The following is a 12,351-nucleotide window of genomic DNA, read 5'->3' as shown; positions in this document are numbered from 1 at the left end:
ATAACCATCAACAAAGGTTACCAGACATGTGGGGTATGTGCACCTAGGCACTTCCACAAAGGGATGCCTGTTGAGGCCACCACGTGAAAAGTGCCACTGGAGACCTAGCCACACAATGTTCCAGAGAGAGGAGCTGGTCTGTTTTCAGCAGCAGGAACTGCAGAATGTTCCAGGCACAACCAGAGGTCCTTTGATCCTGTTGATCAAATAGTTATCTTTCTTACAGAAATGTGAGACTAAGCCACTGAGATGTGATTTGGAGAGGAAAGAGAGGGATAAAGAGAAGAGGAAAAAGAGGAAGAAGGGGATAAAGAAAGAAAAGGAAAGAAAGAATGAGAAGCAAGTAGAAAGGGAGAAAGGACATGATGAGAGGTGTGTGTGTGTGTGTCGGTGTGTCGGTGTGTGTAAGGGAGGAAAAGGTGTGTGGGTGTATTATGAAGGTGAGAGTAAATTAGAAGGTGTAAAATGGAGTAGAGCATGAAATAGTGTATGAAATGGAATTGAGATGCAAAAAGAGGGTAGGAAAGAGAGAAGGAGAGAGAACAAGATTAGGGCTGGTAACAGAGAGCTTTAGGTCTGTGTCAAATTATATTAGTTTGTTTACACGTCAAAAAAAATTGAAATTGACTTCTACCTTAAACTTTGCAAACTTATTTTTCATTGCAAATATTGCCACATTCTTAATGAAATAAAACAAAAATTACTGTCCATTTTTCAGTAGTCTATGTCTATGCTTATGTTACACATATTTTTAGATCTAAATGACAACTCCAAGTCCCACCCAAACAAAATGAAGCTGGTACATGGATTAGGACTACAGTGTTGTGGCTCTCTACGCACTGGATTCCACTAGTTTTCACTCAGTTCAGAATTATGTCACATACATATCAAACGCAAAGTCTGGTTCATTCTTTCCGCTCACTTTACTTTTTGAAGAACCCACTGCACACATCCTCTCAACATGAGACTTTTTCTCAATAAGAACACAAACCTCAAGTGCAAATATCTGGCATTCATTCTTCTAAACCTTGCTTTCCAACACACACTCCTTGCTGATCTTCAACCTCACGCTCCAATTCAATTTCTGAACACAGCGATATCATTTCTTTAAATACCACTACATTTGCTTGGCAGCTTTTCAATGATCTGACTTCGATTTAAATCGTATTTAAATTACAAACAAGCATAACAAATCAAAACCTAAATTGAGCGATCCCATGATTAGATGGTTACAAACACAAAAAACACACACAATCTGCTAGACACTTTGCAGCCCGTTCTTAAACTTTCCTGAAACTCTGTCCATGTGCCTGAAATCATATAAGAAATGTTCTTTAAAGGCAGCATCAAGTGTAGAGAAAAATCTCCTTACCCTGTCCTGCATCCTTAAATATTAGCAACGATAGGCCTTCTAAAATGTTCCTTTGTTTGAGGATGTCTACTTGGGTTTTGAGACTTACTATGATATCATTCACCGAAGTTGTGTAACCTTCCTACTTAGCATTTTTTAAATTAAAAGGGGCACATTGAGATGTTTGCGTGTGACAGGCTGAATTACCTTTAACTCCTGCATGGTAAATTCTTTTCCTTGTTCCTTGGCGCTGTTGATCATAAAGTCCAGAGCATCGCTATAATCTTGGGGCTCACTGTTCTGCAGTTTTTCGGTTATGGCTTTTTCCATGTATTCATGCAAGGTGTCACGGGCTTTAATCCCCTTCGAGAAAAGAAAGACATAGTATAAACAGTGATGTCAAATATGCAGTGCTTAATTTATTTAAAGAACCTAAGTGCCAAGGCCCTGGTCAGAAAGCCGCTGCAGTCTGCAACACCCATTGCACTTGCCAGAGCAGGCAATGACACTGCTAACATAGCCATTAATCATCACACCCCTAAAGTGTGACAATGCAGCCGGCAGGTAGTAGTAATTTTTAAAGCTTATTGTATGAATAAACAACTGTTGCTGTGCTTATTTCTAAATTAGGCAAACAGCGCCAATATGTGCCAGATTGTCATAAGTGCTGATGTTGACAATTTAGTGCCGGTGCAGAGCACCAGAAACGACTAGCTCAAATTAAGCACTGCAAATATGGAAATAATACCGAGCACATATTAGAAAAATAACTATCATCTGTCATAACAAGCTATTGTTTGTTAGTCACCCAATAAGGAAGGAGTTTTCTTTTATGTAAGATTTGAGTGTATACTTGATTATGCGTGCAACTGCTTAAAACTGTAAAATTACATGAAAAATTCTCAAAATGTTGTCTTCTGTTTGAAATGTGGTTTGTTTGTATCTTGCATGACGTTTTCTAAGTATGCAAAGAGAAAGAAAATCGTGAAAAATACCAGCAGGAGACTTGTTTGAGCAGAAAAGTCTCTCAGCAAGGCATTTTTTGAGCAACCCAGTCTCCTGGCAGGTATTTTGCATTTTATACACAATTTGCTTGAAATTATGCATAGTGTGACATTTTGAGAAATGTTGTACATTTTGCACAACATGCAAAGCAGGAATTTTGCAGGCATGGCTATCATTTTGCCCCGGACTATGATACACGACACATCAATATTATTTTTGCAAAACTATAAACTTGATTTTTTTTTTTTAAAGACAGCTTTGCTTCCATGCGTTGCTGGGTACCTGGGCAAATGGCTAATTTAACATACCCAGAGCTCGCCTCCGTGGAGGAGGAATACGACAAGACACGTCCAACTAATATAGAACCAAGGACTAAAGAGACATTCAGAATCCAATAAAAAGGAGAAGGGACTCAGGCCCATGTTCTTTGTGCAACAAATCACGTTAAAATCTGTTCTATTGGGAACAAGAAGTGATCTAAAGTAAGCGATCTGGCCCACAAGTACCTCTGCATGTTTTACATAAGAATGTATTATATACTGTGTAATTGGCTTGGTCTTTCCTTGACTTCTTCAGTATCTGGGCGGTATGAGAATGGAGAAATATAATGAGTTAATTCAGGGAGCTAAGACTATTAAAAGAAAATGAGTGTAGCTATCAGTATGGAGACTGAGTTTTCCCCAATTAAATTTCTTCGACTACTCAATAGCAAAGCCAATGTAATGGACAGTGGGTGTGGCCTTTGCATAGTGCGTGCATACAGAACAAAGAAGCATGGGTGTAGCTCCATGGGGGTTGTTTGCGGTGTACACCCACCTAGAAAATGAATTCTGTAGTAAACGGCAGCGTACAGGTGCTGTAAGTCGGGTATGGTGAGGCGTCTGTCAGATTTCTACCTGGATTTACATATGCACACAGAGACAAAAACATACTCACTCTCTCCTATGTTATGAAGGCCTTGAAAATGTTGATCCGTTTGAAAAATATTGCGTTTTAAGTACTCCCAACAATCCGCACGTCTTTCTTCCTAGTGGCCCTTAGGCCCCTCTCATGTCCTGCTTCTCATATAATGTGTTTTAACAAGATGTCTGTGGGTGAATGATGGGAAATCTGAAGCTCACACCCCTCCAATCATACTGACCAAGCTATGCCCTTGCAAACAAACATGAGCACACAAACAAAAAGATGCAGGTTTCCACGCAGAGAGGAATAGTGCACGTACCAAGGTAGCTACAGGCACCTGAGCACCACATTTAAAGGACACCAATGGAGAGAGTGAGAGGTGGATGGATGAACGGGCGGACAGACTGAACGATGGATGAATGGATGGATGTTTTAGGTTGCTAGGTGAGTCCTGGTGCTTGGATTTAATGCTTATTGTGTTGACAATTTAACATGTTTTCTTTAGCTGCTTTTTGGGATTTCTTTATATTGTACGTGTTTGTATTTGGCTGCAGTCTTGGTACAGGGCTGATACTGAAAGAGGTATGCGACTTTTGTTTTTCAATAGAGGATGTACTGCTCATATCACACAAGCCCTACCTATGTGATAAGTGATAGACCTTGTTACAAACTTGGCTACTTGTGCCACCTCATACACGCTGAGGACAGCAGTTCTGGAACTGCCTGAAATGGGATTTGGAAGACCGGATTCAGAACTGGACAAATTGTGATTTTGGAATCTCCTGGAATGTGGTTTAGAACTCTGAATGTGATTAAAAGAAACCCGGACAACTATAGCGATAGTTAGACTAATGCGAGACGCTATATTATTGTAAAACATTACATACTCTTTTGCCAAAAAGAAAAAATACGCTAGAGAAAAATATTCATCTGTTGCAGTAGCCTCTGTTTATTTACAGAAGAACGTCTCCTTGGTATTCACAAGAACTTTTATAACAGTATATTAAGGAACTCAACAAGTGCAAGTGCCTTCTGTGTCACAGAACTGATATGATCAGAAATCTGCCATCAAATACTTTAAAATCTAAACACTTACTCTTTCCTTTTATATAATAATTGCTCGCTGGCCATGTCTATTTAATCTTTTCACACTCATTTGAACCATCTGTTTTTTCTGAGCTACAGTTGTGTACAATAAGTTTATCCAGCAGTGAAAGGGCCTAGGGAAATTTGATTTTGAGTCACCATTGTTTCTCTGACCCCTTCTCACCAGTCATCTCAATGCAGTAATTATTTTGTCAGGGATCACATTTATTCATAAGGAAGATTAACATTTTAAAGAGAGACAACCAGGGGCTGGACTAAAACATGTACTTCAAGGTACCATCACATAGCCACAGCTTCTATAATGTGTTAGAGAAATCATTCTTAATGATTCAGGTATGATATGTAAGTAAAATAAACACAAATATCGAATCTGCTTTACATTAGCCGCTAACTGGATTGTATGCATCTTTGTCACCATCCAGTGCCATTTCTCGAATGTGCTCAGGTTGCCTGTATTTCAGCATATTTTATTTTACAAATGTAGTTAACACACCTACGCTTCCACGCCATACATCCTCTAGAATAGGGTTGTCTAAAAAAGATGTTTAATTTTTAATTTCTGGAACAAATGTATTTTAATCCAAAGTAGCTCCTGAGCTGATGATACTTAGGGCCAGATGTAGCAAAATTCCAAATTGCGAGTCTCAGACACCTTCTGCGAGTCGCTATGGGGTCGCAAAGACCCACCTCATTAATATTAACGAGGTGGGTCGCAATTTGCGACCCCATAGCGATTCAGGGCACTCACGGGGATGGTGGCCTGCTGGAGACAGCAGACCACCATGTCTGTGACTGCTTTTAAATAAAGCAGTTTTTTTTTTTCAAAGTGCAACCCATTTTCCTTAAAGGAAAACGAGCTGCACTTTGGAAAAAAACCGAAACCTTTAGTTTCGGTATTTTTCAGGGCAGGTAGTGGTCCCTTGGACCACTGCCTGCCCTGAAAAATTCTTTTTTTTTCCAGACACAAAGGGGAAGGGGTCCCTTTGGGACCCCTTCCCGTTTGCACCTGGGTTACCATCCACTTCAAGTGGATGGTAACTGCGCTTTCATTTGCGACTGCAATCGCGGTCGCAAATGAAAATGCATAGCATTGCGAGTCGCAAATAGGAAGGGAACACCCCTTCCTATTTGCGAGTCGGAAATGCAGTTTGCGAGTCGGATCCGACTCGCAAAATGCATTTCTACATAGCAATGAGGCTTTAGCGACTCGCAAACGGCGATTTTCGCCGTTTGCGACTCGCTAAACCCTTGCTACATCTGGCCCTTAAAGAGCTAACTTCCCACTGATATTCCAACTCGTGTTCAAAGAAAAATAAACCAGATGTCCGTCCATCTGCTGCTGTTTTGGTGCAATGACTCAGTGGCGCTCTCTTTCCCAGTTTCCTAACTGCATGTTATTTTTTTAAGAAGAATCTGATTATTCTACATGACCTTACTGTTTTTGCACTCCCACCAGCAACTAAAAGATGTAGATCACGCCAAGAAATCATTATTTTGGAAACATGTCTTTTTAATTGTTTTGGGGCTTTGGAATTTGCTCAGATAGCCATAGACAGGATATCACTAAGTCATCTGGTGTACAATACAATAATGCAGTCATCACAGCTAATAGTATCTGAATGGATTCAATATAGCCTTAACTGTATACTGAGTATTTCAGCCACACATGCAACCCAGTATATCCCTGGTATGCTCTAGGTCAGCGAAAGAATGAATAAAGGATCCAACCCTCTTAGGGAAGATTTGCATTAAAATGTGTAGTCTTCTGTCTATACAAGGCACACAATCATCCATCCTTTACAAACGGTCAGGTTCCAGTGGGAAAAAGTAGATGATGGCGCTTACCATTGGATGAACTCATTATAGGTTAATCATAATCTTGTAATCAACAATCCAACAAAGTTCCTATAAAATACACTAGTAAATTAATTTCCCCTAGATGCTTTTCAAGCATACATTGACTTGATCACTTCTCATTTGCTTTTTTCATAGGGTTAAAACACCATTTTCCTAATAGATCAAAGAAGGCCTGTAAGAGTTATTTTTTCACAAAAATCCTCTAGAGCTTTGTATGAACATTTTAGGGTTTCCATATTTAACTTCGTATAACATCACATAAAGGTTCTTGCAAGATATCTGCCATCCACATAAATATCACTTTTCCAGAATTAGAATCTTAAAAATGTAGTTCTGCTCCATTTTACATTTATACTACCAGGCCAATGATGTATTACCTTTGCTGTGATTTACATATTGGCTTTCAGAGTGTTGTTTGAAAGCTCTTTTTCATTCTGAACTGTATTAGTAATGTGATAGATAAAGTATCACCTTTCTGCTGAAATAAGGTCTGGACCCCAGAAGGCACACCAGTGAGATGGTGGGTGGGAATCCAGTTGGATCTCTTAATATCGCAGCAATGTGGTAGTTAAGGGCTTTCTTGAAACAAAAACAACCACCATCTATGGGAATACAGTAGTTACAACTGTAATAATTTGTTTGGTCCACTGTCCTTTGATAGCTGTGGATGGACTAAAGAGGCTTTGAGAAAGGACGTCTGGTCCTGAGCTTGAATTATTAAAGTCAATTAATTAATTTTCTATCTTGTGTTGTTTTGGGGATGATAGGTATTCTCCTGATAAAGCAATCTCCTCTCACGTCTCGAGTTGTTGTGTAGATATATGCTCTTTCCATGCTCTACTAAGGGCCACAACGTGCCAATATTATTTACTTTTATCACTTTAAATATAAGGCCCAGGCTGTGCACTGTTGTTTGTATTGATCTCTAAAAGTATGCTTTTTGTATTATATTTCCACTTCCCAAACTAAGCAATTTCTATTACAGTGCCCTGAGTCTTTAAGTACTCTGCTAAGATGTTCGGTAATTCACACTTCACTTAATCTTATGTAATTTGGCATTCACGTGTAGTTAAACCCACTTTCCCCTTTAATAGTTTATTATCCTTAGGTATCTTCAGAGACCACCAGGCATGGAAGACTTCGTGACATTTTGTCTCCAGATTACAGTGCCTACTCTGCCAAATGTATGTACACCTCTGTTAATAAGCAGTCCGAGAGAATTTGAGAGCTAAACCATGGAAACTCCAAACACAAGGTAAGAAAAATATTGCACTTCTGTCATCTACCCTTTTGTACTTCACAATCAAAATGCCTATGTTCGGTATCTTCTTTATACACGTCTACCTTGCATAGTATGATAAATCATCCAGGGCAGTGGTTGCTTTCAGATTTGAATACAATTTGGAAATTGACCATGTGTATAATGGAATTCCTCGGGACTGTACACTTGCTTCAAGATATATGTGTATATTTGGCTGCACAATCCATTGTAAATTGACCAATAAAAGCCTTAAAGCTCCATTGCTTTGATGTCTGATAAATTTCCTTTACTAGTTTCTACTACTCATTTTTTTGTGCCAAATAATATTGCAATGCTAATCTAGTACATGTTTCTCGATTTTAGTGGTGCTATCGTTCTCCACCCTAAATTAATAAGTTTGCTTCGAAATGCCCATAGATGAATATATGTAATCAGAAGAAACTATCATCACCAATGATTCCCATTCTGGGAAGATAAAATGTAATTTAAGAGAGGAATTAACCAATGATGGTGGCACACGGACCTTGACCACAAAACCTTTCCTGTCACAATACTGATTTAATTTAAGGGTAGGTCCAGCACTAGCAGAATGTTTGTCCTAGTTAGTGTAGCTGTGCTTTGATAACCAAAATTACAAGCTATCAGTGTCACCAAGCCACCATTCGGTCTTCCCTATTATAACTTTTTTTTTTACTATCTTCTCATACCTTGTAAAATTGCTAATTGCGTGCGAGTCCACATTTCACGTTTCCTGAGTGCAGATAATTTGATTCAATAATTGCAACAATCAAAAATGCATTCTTACCCCTGCAAAGATCAATTATAATTACTTAATTTTGGATATTTGTGTATTTTATATTGGGCCTTTGAGTGCACAACAGACATATATTGATCAGAAGCAGTGGTCCGTATCTGACATTAATATGTTGGTAATCCACTCTCCTTCGAACAGTGACCTAATAACTGCATCGGGTTTCTGCAGGGCAATTACATGTCTCTTGGGTCTACTGTCCTTATTTTGTTTATTTAATTATAAGGTGGCCCATCTCATTTGTTAGTAGGGCCTTTTACACCAGTATCTGTTATGTGGTTTGCTGCCTAGACCATTTGACACTATCTCGCAACAATCTCAGTTACTTAAGATGGTTTTCAGAGGCCTGAGGACTGTGAGGTATTTTGATGTTTGCCTTTTCTTCAGATGGAATCCTTAGTCTTCAGTACTTTCTTTTTGTTTTAATAAAATGTTTAATGGAAAGGTATCCTCCCATGTGATATGTGCCACTTTCTGCCTGTCTATCCATCCAGACGTTAAATAAAGCACCGCCTAAATTTATATGGTGGAGAAATCACATCATATTTTCATTGTTTACACCACCATAGTTACCTTGTGATATACATATATTATATACGATAATGCCTCTGTTTTGTGCACTCTAATCCCCCTGTTCTCTTATGTAGCTGGCTCATCTGGCATTTATCTCCCACCCCAGTAAGTTCAAATACAGCAAATTGTTGGGCTACCTGGGTAAAGACTGGATGCATGTAATTTAGGGCCTAATTATGAGTTTGGCGGTCAAACGAGCTGACCGCCACATTCATGGAGAGCACAACACCGCTATACTGGTGGCATCCCACCAAGCGTATTACAACGTTCCCGCCGAACTGACCGATGGGAACATTGTATTATACGTTCCCCCTGAGCTGACCAGCGGGAACAGTGCTATCATATTGATCTTGGCTCCTTTGAGTGAGCGGGGGCCAATATCGTAGCACAGAGATTCCCAACCTGTGGTCCGCGGACCCCGAGGGGTCCATGACACATTCCCAGGGAGTCTGGAGGCCTGGACCGGCAGGAAGGCACTTCTCCAGCTGGGGCCTCTGACAGAAAAGTGTGTGTTTCTAGATCTATTACTTCCTTTGTATGGCAGTTTTAAAAGCACTGCAAAGCTCCTTGTACATCCATCATCATTCGGGCAAAAATAAAAGTGTCAAGATAACTGGTAATTAATGTTCCCGCTGGAGAGAGATAGGAGTTTTGTCTAGAGGCAGTTTTGAATCATCTAAGGTAGCGCAGATGGTTAATATGCCTGCTGCTAAGAAAGTGTATCATGCAAAGAACAGTATTTTATGTGCATAGCTCAGTGGGCTACTGCTTTTGTCACAGAGATAATTTTGTTATTGAGCAGTTGATAAGTTACAATTGTAATTTATCACCGTGAGCTATAAACTGCTGCATGCAAACTTCATTGCACAAACTAGAAAGTTATTTTTTCCCCCAGTCTTTCATTTTCCTTATGCAGCTAAAAGAAAGTTGGCTTGCGTAGAAGTACATTCTTCTTATTAAAGGCAACACTAGCCACTGTGTTATGTTCTGAATCATGAGTCTGTGCTTCTTCATTCTAAGCACTCTTTGAAAATACTTACCAGTGTGGATGTGATGTAATCCTACACCTTGTAGTCCCTGTAAGTGCCCCCACACCCTACAGTGGTATGAGAGGTGCTATTAAACAATTGAATTACATTTGACAGAGAAGCTATGGGGAATTGAGAGGCCCTTATGGCTTTACTTCCTTTCTCCACCACATATTTATGTGAAAAAGCTTTCTCAGATCTTTTGTACCTAAAAAAATAAAAACAGAAATCACTTGGGAAATGTAGCATCTGACTTCAGAATTCAGCTTTCCTAAATAGAACTAAACATTGAAAAAGTTGAAAAGTGATGAAATAAAGAAGTCATACTTTTACTAAATGTGCCATGTTATCCTGCTTAATTTGCTCAACCCTGCCACATAATTTGCCTGGCTCCTACTGCATAAGTCCAGTGGTCCTGACTCTACCACATCGGGTGTTGGTGAACATTACAACAATAAAGTTGGGATCTTCTTACATGGAATAATGTCTCCAAACATATAATGAACTCAGCATTTAAAAAAGGCATTAAAACCACAAACCATAGAGCAAGAAAAAAGAATAAAAAAATGTAATTAAGACGAGAGGGGTGAGGGATAGAGGGTAGAAGAACAAAATGGGGTCAAGGAAAGGGACAAGTAAATGGGCAAATGGGACTGTGGGGTGTGCTAAGAAGAGACCTGAGAGACTACAGAGATGAATAGGAAGGCACAGTAAATGTGGGTGGGAACAAGTGGAAACGCAAGGTGTTAAGACTGCGAAAAAGATGACAGGAGAAGAAAGGTTATGTTTTAGAAGAGTGTTCAAAATAAAAGAATGAAGAAACAACATTATTTACAGGTTAAGATAGCGTTTAAACAGGTAGGATTTAGCATGTTTGTGGAAATGTAGGAGTTCTTGTTGTCTGAGGTTTTCATTTTAACGGCTCTATGATGGAACTACGCATACGGCAACCAAGCATGCCTGAACAAAGCGGTCGGAACGACCATGCATGCCTTTACAACCATTTTTCATGGTAAAAGCATGTGAGGTAAATGCATGTGTGGAAACGACATGCGTGGTTGTCGCATGCCACCCCCACCCCCACCCTAAAATTGTAATACGCTTGGTGGGATGCCACCAGTATAGCGGTGTTGTGCTCTCCATGAATGTGGCGGTCAGCTCGTTTGACCGCCAAACTCATAATTAGGCCCTAAATTACATGCATCCAGTCTTTACCCAGGTAGCCCAACAATTTGCTGTATTTGAACTTACTGGGGTGGGAGATAAATGCCAGATGAGCCAGCTACATAAGAGAACAGGGGGATTAGAGTGCACAAAACAGAGGCATTAGAAGTACCCTGACCCCCACCCTTAAAAACTACCCCGATACCTCCCCACCAAGCCTGAGCCCTAAAACCGACCCCCAAAAATAAAACAACCCAACCCCCAAAAACAAAATTACCCGACCCCCATCCCTAAAAACAGAAGTACCCTGACCCCCACCTTTCAAAACTACCCCGATACCCTCCACCCACCCTGAGCCCTAAAACTGACCCCCCCCAAAAAGTAAAACTACCCAACCCCTGAATACAAAATTCCCCCAACCCCCTTACCCCGCCCCTAAAAACCGACCCCCTCCACCCACACTAAATACAAAACTACCCTAACCTCACCCCTAAAAACCCGCCCCCACCCACCCTAAATACAAAATTACCCCAACCCCGCCCCTAATAACCCGAAACCCCACCTGCTCTGAATACAAAATTACCCCAAGCCCCCACCCCTAAAAACCCGACACCCCCACCTCCCTGAATACAAAATTACCCTAACCCCCACCTCACCCCTAAAAACCAAATCCCCCACCCACCCTAAAAACAAAACTATCCCGACCCCTAAAAACCTACTCCATATACAAAATTACCCCGACTCCTAATAACCTGCCCCCACCTGCCCTAAATACAAAATTACCCCCACCCCTGCCCCTAAAAGAAAAAATAACCCCGACCCCCACCCTAAAAACCACAGTACTGATCCCCCACCCCTTAAAAAAAAAAAACTAACCACCCCAACCCCTTCACCCCTGCCCCACCCCTAAAAACTACCCCCAACCCTGCCCAAGCCCCACTTACCTGACCACGTCCTCTCCCAATGGATCTTCCTTTTTCTCTGCTTTAACCACACATGTGCGTTGTTCAGCACATGCGTGGTTAAGGCAGAGTAAAAAGGCCTGCGTTGTTCAGGCAAGCGTCCTTCCGCTTCCGTGACCAACGCAGGCGTGATTCTGGACGCGTTGTTCCGGATCTTTCCCCATTTTAACGTCTGTCAGTAGATCTGGATAAAGTAAGCATATGATTCTATTTCAACTCTTAACACAGTACAACACTCACATTTTATATACAACTGCATGAAGAAATAAAAGAAACAAATTATGTATAAAAGAAACAGCAAACATGCAGTTGTATCCCCGCCCACCAAA

General features: G+C 40.5%; 1 protein-coding gene across 2 annotated transcripts in view; it reads right to left on the bottom strand.

The window, feature by feature from the left end:
• CYP26C1 (cytochrome P450 family 26 subfamily C member 1) overlaps positions 1 to 12,351 on the bottom strand; it is a 66,093-nt gene that overhangs the window by 31,107 nt on the left and 22,635 nt on the right. For both annotated transcript variants that reach the window (XM_069239816.1, XM_069239817.1), the window contains one exon: positions 1,559 to 1,714. In XM_069239816.1, coding sequence (XP_069095917.1) covers positions 1,559 to 1,714 — 156 coding nt within the window. The remainder of the gene's footprint in view (positions 1 to 1,558; positions 1,715 to 12,351) is intronic.

This window comes from Pleurodeles waltl, chromosome 6 (genome assembly GCF_031143425.1).
Source record: "Pleurodeles waltl isolate 20211129_DDA chromosome 6, aPleWal1.hap1.20221129, whole genome shotgun sequence".
In the NCBI taxonomy this organism is placed as follows: Eukaryota; Metazoa; Chordata; class Amphibia; order Caudata; family Salamandridae; genus Pleurodeles; species Pleurodeles waltl.
The sequence above is the reverse complement of the archived record's forward strand: the minus strand, read 5'-3'. Positions and strand labels throughout refer to the sequence as shown.